General features: G+C 40.8%; 1 protein-coding gene across 5 annotated transcripts in view; it reads left to right on the forward strand.

Annotated features, from left to right (window-relative positions):
* IL1RAPL1 (interleukin 1 receptor accessory protein like 1) overlaps positions 1–20,462 on the forward strand; it is a 1,400,814-nt gene that overhangs the window by 1,022,770 nt on the left and 357,582 nt on the right. For 2 of the 5 annotated variants that reach the window (XR_016228124.1, XR_016228123.1), the window contains exon 1: positions 11,290–11,405. The exons of 1 other annotated variant lie outside the window; for it this stretch is intronic. Coding sequence is in view for 1 of the 4 variants with exons in the window: in XM_089324493.1 (XP_089180619.1) it covers positions 11,348–11,405 (58 nt within the window). In the remaining 3 variants the exon portion in view is untranslated. Of the gene's footprint in view, positions 1–11,268; positions 11,406–13,148; positions 13,290–20,462 lie in introns of those variants that run through there. 2 more of the 5 variants (XM_089324493.1, XM_089324494.1) reach the window with 2 other exon arrangements.

Consider the following 20,462-nt stretch of genomic DNA (forward strand, 5'->3'; position numbering starts at 1 on the left):
GTCCCGGTTGCTCCTCTTCCAGTCCAGCTCTCTGCTGTGGCCCGCCGAGGCAGTGGAGGATGACCCAAGTGCTTGGGCCCTGCACCCGCATGGGAGACCAGGAGGAAGTGCCTGGCTCCTGGCTTCCGATCCGCGCAGCGCGCAGGCCGTAGCAGCCATTTGGGGGGTGAACCAACAGAAAAGCAAAACCTTTCTCTCTGTCTCTCTCTCTCTCACTTTCTAACTCTGCCTATCAAACAAACAAAAAGATGTTCAACTTTCCTTAGAATTCTTTTAGATCACTTATCTAGCAGCACCTATTTCTCATTGGAAAAACTTTTATTTCTGCCACTTTCCCTTAGTTCTATTATACTGATGGACCTTTTCTCCCTTATGCTGAAATCTGATGTTGTGTCATATGATTAGCAAGTATTCATATTTGTTGATACTCTTTCTATTGATTGTGGTTGATATTGATATACACTGACAGAAAACTATGCAAAAAGTGGCCTGTGAGTTGTCTTTCTTCTTTGCAAAAGGAAGAGCAAGGCATTTAGACAGGTATACAGGCATTCTGTTGTGCACTGATTACCAAGATTTTCCGTCATTTGAAGTTTGTTTGGCAGATTTTTTCCCCTGTTTTGAAATGGGAGAATTGAGATTTCAAATGGACTTGTGAGGTGAAAGTCATGGACAGAACCCGCAACTGACTGCATTGAGTGCTTTTATGATTTTCATGGAAAGAGGAGATAATATTGAGGAGAATTGTAAAAGCCCTTAATTGTATAACCAGGTGCTTTTAGAGAAAAAATTAATGGATTTTATGTTTTGTTGAGAACTTAAAGTTCTATGCATTTGTTCGGACATTTATTGCCATTTAAACGGTTTTGAAATCGTGATTTGCTAGGGAGATCTTCCATACAGTTTCAAATTAAATTGTGTAGAAAGATTAAATAAGCTTTCAATTTGGAACTGTTTATTTTGAATCAGGAGTTATATATAATATGCGAGGGGTTCTTAAGACAACTAGCATTTAACACTAGGCCTAGTTAAGATTTTCAACTAGGATTGAAGAGAGAACAGGATTTGTCACAACAGTTTTCTGAACATTCAAAACAAGAAAAAAGATAAAGAATAAGAAAGGCAGGAGTATCTGAAGGAGAGTCTTTATTCAGCTCTGTATCACTTGGTTAAAATAGAGATGTTGTAGTCCTTGGAAATCTCCATGGAGACAACAGAAATTGACCTTGAAAATGCATCCACTACAGGTTTTGTTGTCATTGAGCCTTGATAGCCACTTTAAATCCCTTTTGACATACTTTATGTCCTCCTTTCTTCATCAAAACTAAAAATAATGTGGAAATATGCCTTATTCCTCCATATTCTAGTAGTTAAATGCCTTATATTTCCTAGTTAGGTGATCCCAGTAATTGAAGCTTTCTTCATTATGGACTTTGGAATGGAACTTTGAAAATGATGTAGTATATAGTATAACTTTACTGACTAGAGCTTTAATGAAAATAAAATGTGACTGGGGCTATTTTTCTTATCTGTAGACTATTCTCTTCATGCACTTTTTAATATGATCCTGACTCCCATCTCAGAGCTTGAGAAACTAATCCAAAGCAATGTGACTAGAACAAAAATGATCTACCCTGTGTATATTAACATTAAAGCTGATTGTCAAGTTGACAGCAAGAAATGACTTACATTTTAAGCATGTTCATATAAAGTACAAAATGGAAAAAATAAGACTATGTGACTTCAAGGTCTGTCTCTTGACTTTATCAAATTGCCTCAACACTGTACTCTTAGTGCAGTGGACTGGTCTGGGGTGATTAATTCTCTTCTAATCACTGAGGACCACAAATACACTTGCAAAAATAATGACAGATGACATAGATTTCCACTTTATATATTTTTTTAAAATTTTTTAACTTTTATTTAATGAATATACATTTCCAAAGTACAGAATATGGATTACAATGGCTTCCCCCCCATAACGTCCCTCCAACCTGCAACCCTCCCCTTATCCACTCCCTCTCCCCTTCCATTCACATCAAGATTCATTTTCTATTCTCTTTATATACAGAAGATCAGTTTAGCATACATTAAGTAAAGATTTCAACAGTTTGCTCCCACACTTTATATTTTATAATTAGAAATCAGATATGTAAAGTGAAAATTCACAATGCCTTACAGATACTTACAATCCAGTTAAAATGTCCATCAGTGTAAGATAAATGGAAGCATGTTTCTGACTTGATTATTAAACTTTGTACAATTAACATATTCCCCAGAAAAGGTCAAACTACTGATTTAGAGTTAGAAATAACACTACCAAACACAGTGTTCTAATTTAGATCCTGTTAGCCAGATAAACCGTCATGTGTGACCATGGATATGTGAGGGCATTTGACTAAGGTCTGAAAGTGATCCATCACATGGAAATATATAAAGGCAGTTCTGGTATTTAGTGAGGATATAGCAATGTCACTATCATACAGAAAATGAAATGGCTATTATTTGGCCCATCAGACAGATGTATTATTAATGAAAGATAAATTATAGGGGGGCTTTAAATGGAGAACTGATGTCCTTACTGTCGCTCCCCCTCTTTGTGGAGGAACGACACAGGACCCTGCGCTGTTCTTTCGTCTGCTCGGCCCTCCCCGGGTTTGCTGCTGGTTCTTCCCGGGTTGGCTACTGTCCCTTCCACCTCCGTGGAAGGGCAGTTCCCCCTGGCCACATTCCCCACTTCCGCAGGGGAGCGGCACACCGCCGGCCGGCTCTCTCGGGGGCTGCACAGGTGTTCCCCTTAGATGTTCCCCTTAGATGTTCCTGGTGCACGCCGTCTCTCTCCTCCTTTATAGTCCTCCTCTGCCAATCCTAACTCGGCTGCCCACACGCCGAGTACGCTGCTCTCCAATCAGGAGCAAGTCCTACAGTTTATTGGTTGAACTGGAGGCAGCTGTGTAAAAGCTGTTTTCTTCTCTCCCAGCGCCATATTGTGGGAGAGCAGATGCATAGAATAAGTCTTAATTCCAGTAACTTAGTCTAGTCCGAATTGCTCCCCACACTTACTATGAAATTTATAATTTAGAAAGATTCTTCAGACAGATAATGGGAACATTTATTGTCAAATAAATTTTATTATCAAAAATAGTTAATAATTGTGTGTGCATATATATATATATATATTCATGTTTCTCAATTCCACCTTTGCTTCTGAAACAATAGTCACTAAAGCAAATGAACTAATGAGATATTACAGAAATATTTTTAATGCATGCAAACTAATTCTTATTTTAACAGCAATGGTACTTTCTTAGAAAATGATCTGAAGATGAAAAGCTATACAATTTAACTTTAGTTCTGATAACTCTTACTGCACTGGTGAATCTACAGTAATATTTGTTTTCTGTCCACACATTACTGTTTAAATATAAGGGAAATCTGACAATTTGAACAGTTGTAGAGTCTGCTTTTTGTAACCTGTTTCCTTTGTTGTAGCTTGCAGTTACAAAGAGGATAGTAATGATTCTGAAAATATCTAAAATGCTTGCTTTACGTACTGAAGCTGGGATGGTCTGAAGTCGGGAGCCAGGAGCTTCCTCCGGGTCTCCCATGTGGGTACAGGGTCCCAAGGACTTGGGCCATCTTCTACTGCTTTCCCAGGCCACAGCAGACAGCTGGATCGGAAATGGAGCAGCCAGGACTCGAGATGACACCTACATGGGATGCCAGCACTGCAAGCATTGGCTTTACCTGCTACATCACAGCACCAGCTCCATCTAGACAGATTTAATACTAAGCTTGCCCAAGATAATAGCCTTGAACAAAAAATATAAATGAGTGTTACAGAGCACCAGGAGGGTATTCCATTACTGTGCCACTGGATCCCATCTAGACAAATTCTGTTGTGCTATACATTGCATTGAATCACTTGCCAACTGTCACTCCCCCTCTTCGTGGAGGAACGACACAGGACCCTGCGCTGTTCTTTCGTCTGTTCGGCCCTCCCCGGGTTTGCTGCTGGTTCTTCCCGGGTTGGCTACTGTCCCTTCCACCTCCGTGGAAGGGCGGTTCCCCCTGCCACATTCCCCACTTCCACAGGGGAGCGGCACACCACCGGCCGGCTCTCTCGGGGGCTGCACAGGTGTTCCCCTTAGGTGTTCCCCTTAGATGTTCCTGGTGCACGCCGTCTCTCTCCTCCTTTATAGTCCTCCTCCGCCAATCCTAACTCGGCTGCCCACACGCCGAGTACGCTGCTCTCCAATCAGGAGCAAGTCCTACAGTTTATTGGTTGAACTGGAGGCAGCTGTGTAGAAGCTGTTTTCTTCTCTCCCAGCGCCATATTGTGGGAGAGCAGATGCATAGAATAAGTCTTAATTCCAGTAACAGTATAGTCCGAGTTGCTCCCCACACCAACAAATAACAATAAGTTGTAGAGTGAGCGTTTGGCAAAGTGGTTAGGCCTTCACCTCAGACACTGGAATCCCATATCTGAGGGCCTAAGTTCAAGTCCCAGCTCCACTTCCAATTCCAGCTTCCTGCTAGCACACCCTGGGAGGCAACAGGTGATAGTTTAACAGGTGTGGGTCCCTGCCACCCACAGGGGAGAACTGAATTGAGTCTCAAGCTCTTGGCTTTGGCCTTGCCCAACCCCAGCTATTGAGGGCATTTGGGGAATGAACCACTATATGGGAGTTCACTATGTCTCTGTCTTTTACATAAAAGAAGCATAAATGTTTTTGAAAGGCAGAAGTTTGCAACAAGATTTTCTAATCTTATATTTGAATTGCTTCATTGTAAATACTTATAGAAATGAAAGAGGAAGAATATTTAGGAAAAAATATTGTGTATCTTATTTATCTTTCATCCAAAGGATATCTTTATGATCATTTGTCTAAACAGAATTTCTCTTGAGTGTGCTGTTCACATTGTAATGCTGATTTGAAGCCCTTTACTAGCCCAAAAGAATAATTTAAATATTCCATTTTTAAGGTTAGGATCCTCAAATTATATAAAATCATAGATTACCTTAACATCTTTAGCCTAGAATGCTCACAAATAAGATTAATTCCTAGTAGTTTCTGTTTATGTAATTAAGTCTATCAAGAGACTGATAACATTTGCTATCACAGAAAATATACCAGATTATTCTAGATATATCACAGTTTGCTGTTCTAATATCCTTTTCTGATATTGTTTCTATAATCTCTAGGTATCACCCCTCATTTATTCTCTTACTCATGTACTTGTATATTCCCATATGTGAAATATACATGTAGAGAAACATAGATGTAATTGCAATGCAGAATGTCCTCAGTTGCATTGCAGAAGCTGTTTTGTGGCATGCAGGATTTCCTAGTATTTTTGGGAGAGTGGGAGGGAAAAGGCTGGATGAAAGAATGGTCATTTCAGCGCCAGATGATCTTAACATTTATGTCCCTCCCCACTGTGATGCCACCATCTTCTGTAATGCTTGTCTCAGAATTAAGAGCACCTGGAGGTCTTAGAGTTTAATGATGCCTTTTTTGTTCATCATTTTAATAAATGAATAATTATTAAACGAGAATCAGTGAAGTACTGTTCTTGATTGCAAAATCTGGCAAGGCCATTTAAATTCCCTCAGAGAGCCTTTTATTTTACAAGTAGTCAAAAATGTTTAATGGTCCTTATTTTATTTAGGTTCATATCAAGATATTATAGGGTTAAGACTTGTATCGTGATCTTTTAATTTTTGTGTCTTTGCTTTTTTTTTTATTTTCAAACCAGTTTGTGAGCAAGCGGTTTTATTTTTGTCTAAAATATAGCTTTCCATTTTAAGACAGTTGTAATTTCTTACAGTTTCTATGCTAATGAATCCAAATTAAAGTATATAATCATTCAACTCAAATATGTAGCTGACCATATTAAACCGACTTCAAGAAGTAAAGTGTTATTTATTGGAAGTTGAAGTCAAAAGCACTGCAAATAATTTGTATTAGATACTCTCCAAAGTCATTTTCTGATTAATGGAGACTGTCTTAATATTAAATGACTGATGCCGGCGCCACAGCTCACTAGGCTAATCCTCTGCCTGTGGTGCCGGCACACCGGGTTCTAGTCCCGGTCGGGGCACTGGATTCTGTCCTGGTTGCTCCTCTTCCAGGCCAGCTCTCTGCTGTGGCCAGGGAGTGCAGTGGAGGATGGCCCAAGTCCTTGGGTCCTGCACCCTCATGGGAGACCAGGAGAAGCACCTGGCTCCTGGCTTCGGATCAGCGTGGTGCGCTGGCCACAGCGCGGTGGTCATTGAGGGGTGAACCAATGGCAAAGGAAGACCTTTCTCTCTGTCTCTCTCTCTGTCCACTCTGCCTGTCAAAAAAAATATATTAAATTACTGATATTGAATGAATAACTCTGGCCATTACAATTTCTTCATCTTTGAATTCACAATATGAGAGCATTATTGTGTAAGAACTGTTGACATTTTACAAATAAGAATTTCTAAATACATTCATACAATAAAATTAGAGCTCTTTTTCAAAAGTACTCCGTATTTAGAGGCTCTGCATAAAAATATCTCTCCTAGCATTTCCCAGATTTTCTGTCAAGTAAATGTTCTCTTCAAAAAAGGGTTCCAAGGTCAAACAAGTTTAGAGAATACTGCATGCTTACTCTCTGTATAGAAATTCACGATATTTATAATTTGTCTCCCTTTAGAAAAGGAAAACTATTACAAACACCTCATTGGTGTATAGAGAATACTATGACCACCGTAGTATTTCTATCAGTCTTTGAAATTTTAACAAATGATGTACATTCCTATTGTGTATAAAAGCCTTTTCTTTGAAATTATTACATAAAAAATCAACAATAGTATTGCGGTAATCCCTTTGGGCTGCTGTAAGAGAATCTCTCCGACTGAGAAATTTCTCTTTCACAGTTCTAGAAGCTGAGCCAGAGTCAGGGTGCCATCAGGTCAGTGTCTGATGAGAGTCCTTTGCTTCACTTCACAGATGGTGCCTTGTTATTGCATCCTCACATGAAAGGGCAAACAAGCTGCTTCTTCTTTTTTTTTTGACAGGCAGAGTGGACAGTGAGAGAGAGACAGAGAAAGGTCTTCCTTTGCCGTTGGTTCACCCTCCAGTGGCCGCCACGGCCGGTGCGCTGCGGCCGGCACACTGCGCTGATCCGATGGCAGGAGCCAGGTGCTTCTCCTGGTCTCCCATGGGGTGCAGGGCCCAAGTACTCGGGCCATCCTCCACTGCACTCCCTGGCCACAGCAGAGAGCTGGCCTGGAAGAGAGGCAACCGGGACAGAATCCGGAGCCCCGACCGGGACTAGAACCCGGTGTGCCGGCACCGCAAGGTGGAGGATTAGCCTAGTGAGCCGCGGCACCGGCTGGTAAACAAGCTTCTTAAGACCTCTTTTCTAAGAGTACTAATTCCATTCCCTAGGAATCTACCCTCTTCATCTAATCACCTCCAAAAGTTCTCACTTCTTTATATCAACACGCTGGGGATTGGATTTCAACATAGTAATATTGGAAGAATATACACATTCCAACTATAGCAAAAATTTGGGGAATATTTGAAAAATATAGTAAGAATACAATTGACGTTCAAGTTCACAGTGACAAAGGATGGACACTATCAAGTTGCCTTTGTTCCTGTCTTTCCTCAACTCACATAAATTTACAAACAAAACTTCATTTCTTAACTTGATTTATTATCATTTTCTATCTCTTGAAAACTTGAATGAGACTTCTGTTTGATGTGATGAGAGAAATGTGAAGCAGTTCCTGAGTCACTTTCTAGGTGACATGGTGACTTGCATTGGGTTTTAAAGAATTATCTGCTTTTTTAAAAAAAAAATTTTGGGCCGGCGCCGCGGCTCACTAGGCTAATCTTCTGCCTTGCGGCGCTGGCACACCAGGTTCTAGTCCCGGTTGGGGCGCCGGATTCTGTCCCGGTTGCCCCTCTTCCAGGCCAGCTCTCCGCTATGGCCCGGGAGTGCAGTGGAGGATGGCCCAGGTGCTTGGGCCCTGCACCCCATGGGAGACCAGGAGAAGCACCTGGCTCCTGCCATCGGATCGGCGCGGTGCGCTGGTTGCAGCATGCCGGCCGCGGCGGCCATTGGAGGGTGAACCAACGGCAAAGGAAGACCTTTCTGTCTCTCTCTCACTGTCCACTCTGCCTGTCAAAAAAAAAAAAATTTTGTTCTTCATTCTTCCATCAGTGACATTTCTCTGTGAAAGTGAGATGGAATCAGCAAGAGCCCTTTAGGTAAATCAACATAGAAATCATTTTGACAAGTATAATGACAATCATTGATCTGTTAAACCACGTTGTAAGAGAAATTGATTTGTGGCTAACTACCTAGCTTTGTTACTCTACAAACCGGGTTATATGGCATATATGTTCACGGTTTAAAGCAATGCCTCTCAATGGGTAAAATGCATCTGGACTGGAGGAACCATAAATACCTGAGGGGCTGTCACAGCTTTGAGCTTCCCTGGGTACAGGGACCCTTACTATAGAGCATGTCCCTTGGGAGTGTTTGGAAGCTTTGCCACTGGACTTGTTCCAAGCAACAATCTGTGAAGGATAGTTCCACTATCTTCTTGATTTGGATCCGTTCCCTTGAACCTGGACTGCGTTACCTGGAGAGAGAATAGCTCCCAGGGCTTTGTGGAAGTTGTCATCCACATGAATTGCTGCAAGGTCTCTTGTAGACAGGACCTTTGTCACCTCACATGTATCTTTTGAGTAGACTCATGGCTACTCCAGCCTACATAGTCTTGAGAGTCTGAGTGTTGAGTTTAGACCTATAATCATTCCCTGGAAGGCATTAAAATGGTATTTCTCCAATCAGAATATATAGCTTTATTCTTATACTCTGTCACCATTTCTAAAATAGAGACTAAATTAGGGCTTCTCTAAGTGTGGATCTCAGATAACGCTCGACAGAATCTCCTGGGATACAGATTCTCAGGTCCTAAACTCAAACAGTTAAATCACAACCTCTGGGGATAGGTCCCTGCAATCTTTATTTTTTTTAAGATTTATTTATTTATTTGAAAGGCAGAGTTATACATAGAGAGGGCAAGACAAACAGAAAAAGAGATTTTTTTCCATCCACTGGTTCACTCTTTCAAATGGCTGCAGTGGCTGGGGTGAGGACAAGCCGAAGCCAGGAGCCTGAAACTCCATCTGGGTTTCCCACGTGGGTGGCCTGTGCCCACAGACTCGAGGCGTTTTCTGCTGTTTTCCCAGGTGCATTAGCAGGGAGCTGTATTGGAAGTGGAGTAGCAGGGACTGGAAACAGAGCTCATATGGGATGCTCACATCGCAGGTGGTGGCTTAACCCACTGCACCACAACACCGGCCCTTCAATCTTCATTTTGAGTAACTCCTCCTCCCCAGGATTCTGGAGTGCACAGGTGTGTCAGATGCTCCTGAGACCATTTTCACTTGATCTTAGCCAAAAGGCTGAGAAGCAATACGAGATTAATATCTATTTCTAGCGCTTGACCTTATAACTCTTATAACTCCACGGCCTTATGATTCTTGTGGTTTATTCATTCCATTTTACATGATGTCTTATTGCAATTCAAAAATCAAGTTTCTTCAGAAGACCATCGAGGCATAAGTAACTGGGAGTTTCACAAATGGTAACAGCCTAGAGATAATTTCTTTATTTAAGTCAGGTTTGACGAATCCCTGGAAGAGTTTATTCTAATTGTCCGCCTCTTTCAAGGTCCTCTTGGTTTCCTATGATTGTTAGGATTATTAAGACAAACAACGCCTTACTTCCATATGATAACTCTGTTTGAACTGTTGCCTGGTCTTTTTGTCCAACATGCTATAACCATTGTTGCCTTGACTGTAAGGTGGTGGCTATTGCTGGAAGGTCATAGATTGTATTAGGTCTTACCAAACAAGTGAAAATCAATATTTTCACTCTCTTTAGGAGAATGAGTTTCATATATACTTGAGATGAAAGAAAAATTCCCTTTGTTGTTTTGCTGAAGTTGTCAAGCCTTCCATTAGTCTAGGTTAAGTTTCTGGGGTTATGAATTTGATTTTGGTTTCTAATATTGATTTATATTTCATAAAGACTTTGGTGGTTACAAAAATACCCCTCAGTAAATTCTTCTACTTCAAGGGCATTGCTTAGTTCAAAACTGGGATATGTTTCTCAGTCATTTTAAGTCTATTTTATTACTTAAATAATCAGTGAAATAGGAAATTGCTGTGAATTATGAAAGGCTATTAGACAGTGATTCCAGGCCACCCAGAGTTTTGCATTCATTTTAGGCTCTTGAATTTAAGCAAACTGAATGAGATTCAATTCTATTTTGTCAATTTTACCACAATGTTATTGAAAGTTGTTTGATTTTGTTCTCCTTGAGGGCATATATCTTTGACATACTTATGTATTTTCCATAGTGTTTTTTACACTGTAGATGCTTTATGCACATTTCATAAATGAGTGGACAAATAAATGTTTTGAAAAAACTAAAAAAGGGAAAGTACTGTTATCAGAGTCCAGGATGAAATAAAACAGCAGTCTTCCACAGGCTGCAACACCCCACTCCAGGCAGCAAACTCCTCGCCCCAGCCTGCCACACAGACTTCTCTGCGTTGTTCCCTGGTTTGACTCAAACTCCCCTGCCCCAGGAATAGATTTCCTTTTCCCTCGGTACCTGTCTGAACTCCCTGCCTTGTAGAGAGTAATGCAGGAAATGAAGACCCGCAGTAGTAAGGCACATGAATAAGTTTCCCCTTCCTTTAGATATTTGTATTTTAAAAGACCATGATGGCAAACTACAGTGATGAAACTGTTAACATTTTCCAATCTTAGAATTTCAGTCAATGTGACATATGAGAAAGGTATTTTGGGATAGGAGCCTAAAATACTGTTAGGGAGGTGGCCTCTGCTTACACCTCCACGTTTTGCCATTTCTGCTATAACCTGATATAATTTTTGATTTATAAGGTACTTTTGATAAGTACCTTTCTTCAGTAGAGGTAAGAAGTAGGAGAAATGAACCATCTCTCGTTTCTGTGTACCAGTTTTCTCAACCTTGACTGAATATTAAAATCACCTGGGGAGCTTTTTAAACTCCTGATGGCCAGGCCATACTCCAAACCAGGTAAATCAGAATTTCTGGGGATGGAATCCAAGTGTCAGTGTGTTGAAAGCTCCCAGGAAATTAAATCATGAGAGCCACACATCTAAATATGGATGAAGAATGCAGATCGCTAATGCTTAGAGAGTTGTGTTAAGAAGTCAGGTGAGAAGAATTGGGAATGGTGCATTCTGGGAATCAGAGAGCAAACATAAAGCCTACTGAGCTACAACCAAGTGTTGCACCATGGGAGGGAGGGAGCAGCTGATTAACAGGGCCAGCTCCAGAAGCAGATCCCCTAAAGGTAAAACACCTTCCTGCTCTTCTCTATGTAAGCTTGAAAGAGTAACTTCTCCCCTTCTCTGTGTGAGCTTGAAAGAGTAACTTCTTAAGCCCCAGTTTTCTCATTAGTAAAGTGAAGATGATGGTCATATCTCTTAAGGTTGTGAGGATCAGATGAAGTGATAAGCGTAAATCATTTAGCCTTATGTGGGCATATCACAAACACACTCTACACATTAGTGCTATTTTATGATGATAAGCCTTGAAAAACTAGAATTCACTTTTTTTTTTTAACAGGGAGTTGGTTTCCCATCTAGGGGAGAGGTGGAAAGAATAAGAGCTAGCAAAATAGAAACCATAAGGTTCTGAAATAATTTTAGTATTTCTTTTTTTTTTCTATTTTTTTAGATTTATTTGGAAAAGGTTACAATGGCGGCGGGGAGGAGAAAAAGAGAAAGAGGGAGAAAGAGAGACAGGGAGGGAGGGAGAGGGGGAGAGAGAGAGAGAAAATATTAATCTTCCAGACGCTGGTTCACTTCCCAGATTGCTTCAATGGCCTGGCCGAAACCAGTAGCCAGGAACTATAAGATCATCACCAAACACCAGAGTACGGGAAAGGGTTTATTGGAGAAAACTCAGCAGGCCGGAGGGATGGGGCAAGGAAGGAGAAAGAGAAGGAGAGCGTAAGAGAGAGAGACCTAGAGGTCAGGAGACAGGGATCGGGGGAGAGAAGAGAGGGAGAGAGCCACGTGTTCAGGAACAGGTCCTTTTAAAACTTTGCCTGAGGGTGGGCAGGGAAGCAGGAGCAGTGAATCCCATTAGGATGGAGGTGGGGCTGACACTGGTGGTTAGGCCATGTGGTCACCTGGCTTCCAGTAATGGCGGCAGGGGCTAGAGCCTAGGATGGTGTCAGGGTATAGATCGAGCCATAGATAGGAAAATGGTGCAGTCTTAACATTCCCCCCTTTTGTTTTTTTATAAAGCAGTTGTATGGGATTACATTAGTCCCAAAAGTCCAGGAGGGTAGAAGGGGCGATGGTCTGTCTTCTATAGCTGCTTCCTGTTGACATGGGGCGACGAGGTACTCTCTGCTGGTTGGGGAGCCGAGTATATCCCTGTAGCAGCATTTGGTTGACCGCCTGGTTGCTGAAGGCCTTGGTTCATTCCGTTAACACCTGATGTAAACACTTAAACAGACACTGTAGTATAAAAGAAAGGGTGAGAATAGCAACAAATGCTCCTAAGAGTGACATTAACCAGGTAATGAGAGGATCTCTGGACCCTGGGAGGATTGTTTGATGGACATGTTTCTCAAGAAGTTTTCTTATTTCTCATTTTGTCCTAACCTTCAACCCCCCCAAGAATTTGTCACTGTCTTCATTTCCTGCCATTTCTTGCTCTTTTATATTCTTGCACCTCAAGTTTCATGATACTTCCAAGAGTTGGAAGTGACATGCTAACAAACGGATGGGGTTAAGCAGTACCAGTTTAAATTTTGTTCTTGAGTAAACTACCTCAGAACAAAAAAATAACTTGAGGCAAAATGAAAACAGTTTTAAATATCGAGTCAGCAATTTGGGCTGTGCTCTGCTACCTTGTTGCTCTGCTGGGCCCCTTCCTGCGTCTGTGTCAGCTGTTGGTCATTAGGGCTGCTCCTTATCTCAGGGTTGGCTGGCTGAGGCTGGGTTGACAGGGGCTACTGGGCCATGTGGCTCTCATTATCTAACAAGTTAGTGTGCAGTGGAAGCGGTTTCTGGGAATAGAAGAGTGGAAGCTCTCAAGGTCAAGAATTGGAGCTGCTACCACCTACTTTAGCCACATTCTCTTGGTCAGAGGAAATCATAAGGCAGGCCAGATCCAAGGGAAAAAGGAGATGGACCCCACTTCTGATGGGTGTCGTTTCAAGGTATTGTGGCTAGTTGTTGTAATCTTCCGCAACTGCCTGTTGAAATAGAGTAAATGAGGTCAGAGTGAGGATGATGGCGATCAACTTTTAAGAGGCATATTTGAGAGGTTTTGACAAATGATTGGGTGTGCATGGTGGGGGACAGAAAAGACATAAAGCTGAAGCCGCAGTAATTATGAGAACTGAACTTTGATTAACTGGAGTAGGGAAGCTAGAAGGTCACAGAGTAGCATAGGGTCTTATATATATATCAGCTTTTAGAAAATTGTGAACTGTACTTCTTTTCTGAAACTGTGGTTTCTTTTTTTTCTGTAACCATTTTCTGCCAAGGACAAGCCATATTTTAAAATTTATTAATTAAGGACTCAAGGACCAATTAGACTTTCTATTTCTTACATGACTCCTTCATAAACTTTTGGAATGCTAATAAAATATATAAATAATATATGTAGTTTATAGTTCAAAAGAATATTTCTCTAGTTTGAACCCCAAAGCAAGTTATTCAAAGTTTAAAAATTAAAATATCTAAATCTAGGCTGAGGCCAAAGTTGGTGTAATATCTTAAAAGAATCTAACAAATTTATGGGAATAAAAAAGGCCCAGTGGCCCTTAGCTGTTATTTTTATTTGTTGGTGGAATCTATCATACAGAGTTCTCAAATTTATATGTTTTTGTTACAGATGAGCTCTCATGAATATGGTGTTAAATCACTTAACCATTTTATATAGGCCACTGGACTGTGAAATAAAATTGGACAAATCAAACATTTTCCACAGCATAATCCCCCATCCCTTTTTAGTATTCACAATAATTTTGCTAGTCTTTTTTTCCATTACAGTATTTTGCCCTAAAAAGTCCTTTTCATTGTGATGCACATTGTTTAAGGAAATTTTGAAATAGCATATTCCCTCAATTAAAATTCTTTAATTTGGAAAATACCCAATACTACTTAGTGATTTTTAAAAATAACTTATTATTTTTAAACAGATTTATTTAAAAGACAGAGTTAGAGGAAGAGAGGGGGAGAAAGAAAAAGATCTTCCGTCCATTGGTTCACTCCCCAAATGGTCACAATGGCCAGGACTGGGCCAGGCAAAGCTAGGAGTCTGGAACTCCACCTGGGTCTCCCACTTGGTGGCAGAGGCAAGCACTCGAGCCATTTTCCATAGGCACGGTAGCAGGGAGCTGTATCAAAAGTGGATTAGTGCAGCCGGCGCCATGGCTCACTTGGTTAATCCTCCTCCAGCATCCTATATGGGTGCCAGGTTCTAGTCCCAATTGCTCCTCTTCCAGCCCAGCTCTCTGCTGTGGCCCGGGAAGGCAGTGGAGGATGGCCCTGCACCCACATGGGAGACCAGGAAGAAGCACCTGGCTCCTGGCTTTGGATCAGCGCAGCGCCAGCCGTAGTGGCCATTTGGGGGGTGAACCAACAGAAAGAAGACCTTTCTCTGTCTATAATTCTACCTGTCAAAAAAAAAAAAAAGTGGGTTAGCCAGGACTTGAACCGGCACCCATATGGGATGCCAACATTACAGGTGGCAGTTAAACCTGCTGTACCACAATACCAGCACCGATTTATTATCCTTTAATATCTTCATCATGTAAAATGTTTTAAGTAATTAATAAGTTATTTTTTCTCTCCCCTCCAAACGTATTGGCCTTGACTGCTGGTGGTGTCTACATGAAACCTGGCCCTACGGGACAGGATAGCCTGTGTTACTAACTCAAGCATGGAGAAATGATTTACTTTTATTCTCTGATGGTGTTTTCTTGATCCATTACTTAACTGCTTCCACATTACTGCTGCATAATAAACCATCAGAAAATGCAATGAATCAAACACTGATACTTAATTTTCACTCAAACATCTTTGGATCTGCTGGTGGTTTGTTCATCTATACTGTGCTTAGCTGAGTTAGACTCACAGTGGAAGTTGGGTGTCAGGCTAGGCCACGTGTCTCTCATTTTCCTTGGATTTGTCAAAGGTTTTGAGCATGATGTGGCTGTAGGAAGATGACTCTGACAGCAATTGCTCTGTCAATTTGAATGCAGATGACGAGGTATCTCAATACATAAGGTGTAAGCAGGAAACAACATGCAAGTACACCTTTATTGACTTAGATGACAAGCAATTCCATTTCCCTATACTGTTGAATTCCCCATTCTATTTGTGAGTGTGAGCTTTCCTCATCAATTTATGGACTCCAATATGACTCATTCTATCTTAATCTCAGCCTGAAGTAACTATGTATTACAGAAATGAAACACCTTCCGTCTCAATGTAGTTCAAACCAGGTTAAATGAGGTGGCTCTCCCTGAGCAAGTGGAGCAGGTCTCCACATATATTATACCACGTATGCCTTTAGCATTTGTGAGTTTTATACATTGCACAGATATGTGTCTTTAAATACAAAGAAAAGATGCTGGCACAGTACATGCTTTAAAATTGATATATTGCTTTCAGATTTGTTTTGTGCTGATTTTAAATAAAATATTTTTCATTTAAGTAGATGTGAGATAGATTTCTGCACCACTAACACTGAAAGTGGTTTTTGAGATCACATAACCTGACTTTCGCATTTGTCAGATTAAAGAGTATAACTCTTAACGTGTCAAGTGACTACACAGAGGTTTAACGGTGCGTCACTAGTGGAGCTGGAAATGAAATCTAGTTCTTCTGACTACCCGATCCCAATTGGCTGTTTGCATCTTACTGCTGTATCTCCCACAAGCCCCTGGCAGGACAAAAGGTCAATAGAAGGTTTAGATGGGAAAAGGAGATAGTTATGTCTTTGATTCTATTGTGTGGGAGATGTTTAAAATGTGCTTTAATTCCTAAACCAGCTTTGCAGGCACCTTGGGAGTGCATGCCATTCTGAAACCTCTCTTGGAATCCTATAGTTGACCCTGCCATTTGTTACCTTTGAGTTCATGGGGCACTTTACATAACAGTGATGTCATAAAGGATAGCAAGCTTATCTCTGGCTGCTTTTTCACCCTGTCACAGATAGTAGGCACTTCTGGCTGTAAATGTTGTTGAATATCAGCTGCCCAAAAACAAACAGAATAACTTGTTGGATGTAGAAATAAGTTTACGAGATTAAAGAATTAAAGATTACAGAGGAGCAAGTCAAGTCTCAGTAACGTAACAAAAGGAGATACTTTAAGAGTTTCAACCCAGGCTGGGTTATTTTAGTGTTGTAAAGTGAGAAGATGGCCAAAGATTCAGCTGAGTTATGTAATAATAAGTGTTATGAACATAATAGTATAAGGAGCATGACATTATTGATTGTTAAGGTATTAGTCTTGATGAATAAAGTGTTTGGTTAGCTTAGTCTTCTTGTTGGAGAGAAGGTATTTCTTGGAACAAATAGTTAATATATTTGTCTGATTCTAGTGCCCATCTTCCCAGAATTGCTTAATACAAGAAAATACATTGGTGTTAGTTTTCAGTATTTATTTATTGACTGATCATCCTTATATCATCCTGAAAAGGAAACCAGGCAAACTAAAAGTTATATTCAGGGAACAGTTTCTGAATAACACTTAGAAAATTAGAAACTGCAACTTATTTATTTCTATACTAATATAACTATAAAACTAATGATGAAGTCAATCTATTAAAAGTACATATTGGCAGGGCCAGCGCTGTGGCTCAGCGGGTTAACGCCCTGGCCTGAAGCACCGGCATCCCATATGGGCGCCAGTTCTAGTCCCGGCTGCTCCACTTCTGATCCAGCTCTCTGCTATGGCCTGGGAAAGCAGTAGAGGATGGCCCAAGTCCTTGGGCCCCTGCACCCGCATGGGAGACCTGGAAGAAGCTCCTGGCTCCTGGCTTCAGCCTAGCCCAGCCCTGGCTTTTGTGGCCATTTGGGGAGTGAACCAGCAGATACAATATCTCTCTGAATCTTTGTCTCTCCTTCTCTCTATATATAACTGAGCTTCAAATAAAGTAAATCTTAAAGAGGGGGGGATTGCAGACCCTCAAAAGAAGGCTTCAAAATGCTTACTATGCAATACCATTGATCCTAGAGTATACACTTTCTAGTTTCCTCTGTCCTGACCTTACAGTAACATTGCATATATATAACTGCTGGTGGCTGCTCGGACGCTGGTCTTCCTGCTTTCTTGTGCTTTGCCTGTATGTCCAAGACTTGGTCTCAGTCTTTATTCCCTGATCGCTGCCATTACTCTACTTGATTCGGTAACCTGTATATATGGCCTTCCTAGAATTTGACCGTTGTCCATACTCTGTCCATTTTACTGTTTACAGGTGGCTTACACTACTGTATTCCCTAAAGCCTGCTCAAGGACGTCACTCCAGTAAATCTCCCCATCTCAGCCAGCATCATTTTTCTCATTACTGAATACACCTGAAAGCATACAAATACCTGGTTGTTTCTTCCACCCTTAAAAAAAGGGGTGGGGGGGAGACATACTGATCCCAGTTGCCATTATCCCTTTGTAATTACTGCAATGTACCTTTTATTTCTTAAGTTTCTTTGGTTACTTTATTTTCTCCCCCCTCCATTTTCCCCTGAATTGACCCCCATAAGGCCTTTGCCTTCAGCACTCCGCTGAAAGTGTAGTTTAAGGTCACTAAGTGCAATGGCATTTCTCAGTCTTCATCTTATTTAACATCTCAAGGGCATTTCACCTGATCCGTTCCTTCTCTATGAAACCTTTTTCCTCCTCTTCATTTCCAAGATACCACATTGCCTGTTTTTCCTCCTTTATAGATGAATGTCCTTTTTTTTTTCATCTTATTTGAAGTTTCTTTTAAGTTCATGATACAGTATACAGTGTCTTCAAGAAAGTCATTGAAAATGTGTATTATGAAAAAACTGCACATTTTAAAAAATTTGTGCTAAAATGAACATTCACCTCTATTTTCCCATGCACTTGGTGAAGTAACTCTGTATTGCTATGCTGTAAATGCGTTACTCCATTTTGTGTGTTGCTTTTTCATTCTGTTTATTATTTGCTTGATTGTATAGACTTTTTAGTTCTAAGTAGTACCATTTATTTTAGTTGTTGGTAGCATATCCATGAAATCATTGGTAAGACTAATGTCGATAAAGCTTTCCCCCATCTGTTTTTGTAGTTTTGCATGTTCACATCTTATATTTAAGTCTTTAATCCATTTTAGTTGATTATTGTGTATAGTGTAAGAGTTCAGTTTCATACATTTTCTTATGGATATACAAATTTTCCAACACAATTTGTTGAAGAAACTGTTTTTTCCATTGTATTTTTGGCTCTCTTGGCAAATAGGATTTGAGTATATATGACTATCTTTCTGCCTTTCAAATAAATAAAAATGATAAATAGAAAACAACTCAGAACCATTATAAAAATTCAAACACTTCATATAATGTAGGTAATATGTGGGAGGCAATACTAGTTTAACCTTTGGGTGTTTTCTTTTTTTTTTTTTTTGACAGGCAGAGTGGACAGTGAGAGAGACAGAGAGAAAGGTCTTCCTTTTGCCGTTGGTTCACCCTCCAATGGCCACCGCGGCCGGTGCGCTGCAGCCGGCGCATCGCACTGATCCGAAGCCAGGAGCCAGGTGCTTCTCCTGGTCTCCCATGGGGTGCAGGGCCCAAGCACTTGGGCCATCCTCCACTGCACTCCCTGGCCACAGCAGAGAGCTGGCCTGGAAGAGGGGCAACCGGGACAGAATCCGGAGCCCTGACCAGGACTAGAACCTGGTGTGCCGGTGCCGTAGGTGGAGGATTAGCCTATTGAGCCGCGACGCCAGCCAACCTTTAGGGTTTTAATAAAAACAGATAAATCTCTGGTCAGTTATTTCAGAAAGTATATGGTGACTTTTTCTTCTTGGGTGTGTGTTTCCTTAGTTTCCTTAGTCCTTACCCAAACTAACATTACATGCAATCATTGTTTAACATTATGAAAAAAATGGGATTTATGCTTAACTAAATGGAACAATTGTTTTGACAATCTTGTCTTTCCAGATTAGTAAAATTCAGTATGTCAGATTGATGCCAATTTCCAAAATGTTTAGAGAACCCTCAGATTGATATTATACTGTCTTAATTCACTGCATGCCCAAGTCATTTCTTTTTTTTTTTTTTTTAAGATTTACTTAAATTTATTTGAAAGACAAAACTATGCGGGGAGAGAGAGATCTATCTCTAATCCACTGGTTCACTTGCAATATGACCACAATGGCCAGGGCTTGGGCTAGGCCAAAGCCAGGAGCCAGGAAGAAATTCATTGAAAATGTGTATTATGAAGTCACTTTTATGTAATGGAGAATACTAAAATATTGATTACTAATCCTCATTTTAAGTTTACATATTCTTTCTTATTTGTATATGCCACAGAGAGGCTATAGCTTATTGTCTGTCAATAAACATTCATTTAGGCCAGGTTAATAAATGATATAGGGGAACTGTGCTGTTCTGAGTGGTGAAATCTGAGTGGTGTATATATTCCAAGCTCTTGCTAGTATTCCAAAATTGCTCACTCATCTGTTTGTTTTTTTCTCTTTGATTTATGTATGTGTTTGAAAGGCTGCTTCCAGGTTTCCCATACAGGCAGGGGCCCAAACACTTGGGTCATCTTGCACTGCTTTCCCAGGTACATTAGCAGGGAGCTTGATCAGAAGTGGTGCCACTAGGACTCGAACTGGCCCCCATATGGGCTACAGGCACTACAGGCATGTGGAGGCTTAACCTACTATGCCACAGCACTGGCCCCTCATTTATTTTTTTGAGATTTATAAGGATTTATTAGAGTCAAGGACCTCCAGCCAGAGTGGCATGGAGGGCAACTTCCATGAGAGGAAAGACCCCCAAGAACCTTGTGGCACTGGAGGTTTATGCACAGTTTTGAAGGGAAAAAATAACTTGATAATCAGATTGGTATTCAGTTACCAGGTGGGGACAAAACTCAAAGGACCTGCTTTACAATCCTGTAGCCAATTTGGCTTGCTCATGATAAAACAGAAAACCATCCAGAAGTGTGGAATAGGTAACTTGTTTGCACAATAAACTGAGCTCAAGATGAAATGACCACTCCCTTGCTATTCTCATGGTAAATTTGGAGATTCTGAAGGAAGCAGGGCTGCCTGTTCTTGCTAAAGAATATTTTTTGAGGAAGGAAGAAAATATTTTATACCCTAATTTCCATTGGGACCATCCTGACTAC

The sequence above is a fragment of the Oryctolagus cuniculus genome, chromosome X (assembly GCF_051225735.1).
Source record: "Oryctolagus cuniculus isolate XC-2025 breed Fujian yellow rabbit chromosome X, ASM5122573v1, whole genome shotgun sequence".
Lineage (NCBI taxonomy): Eukaryota > Metazoa > Chordata > Mammalia > Lagomorpha > Leporidae > Oryctolagus > Oryctolagus cuniculus.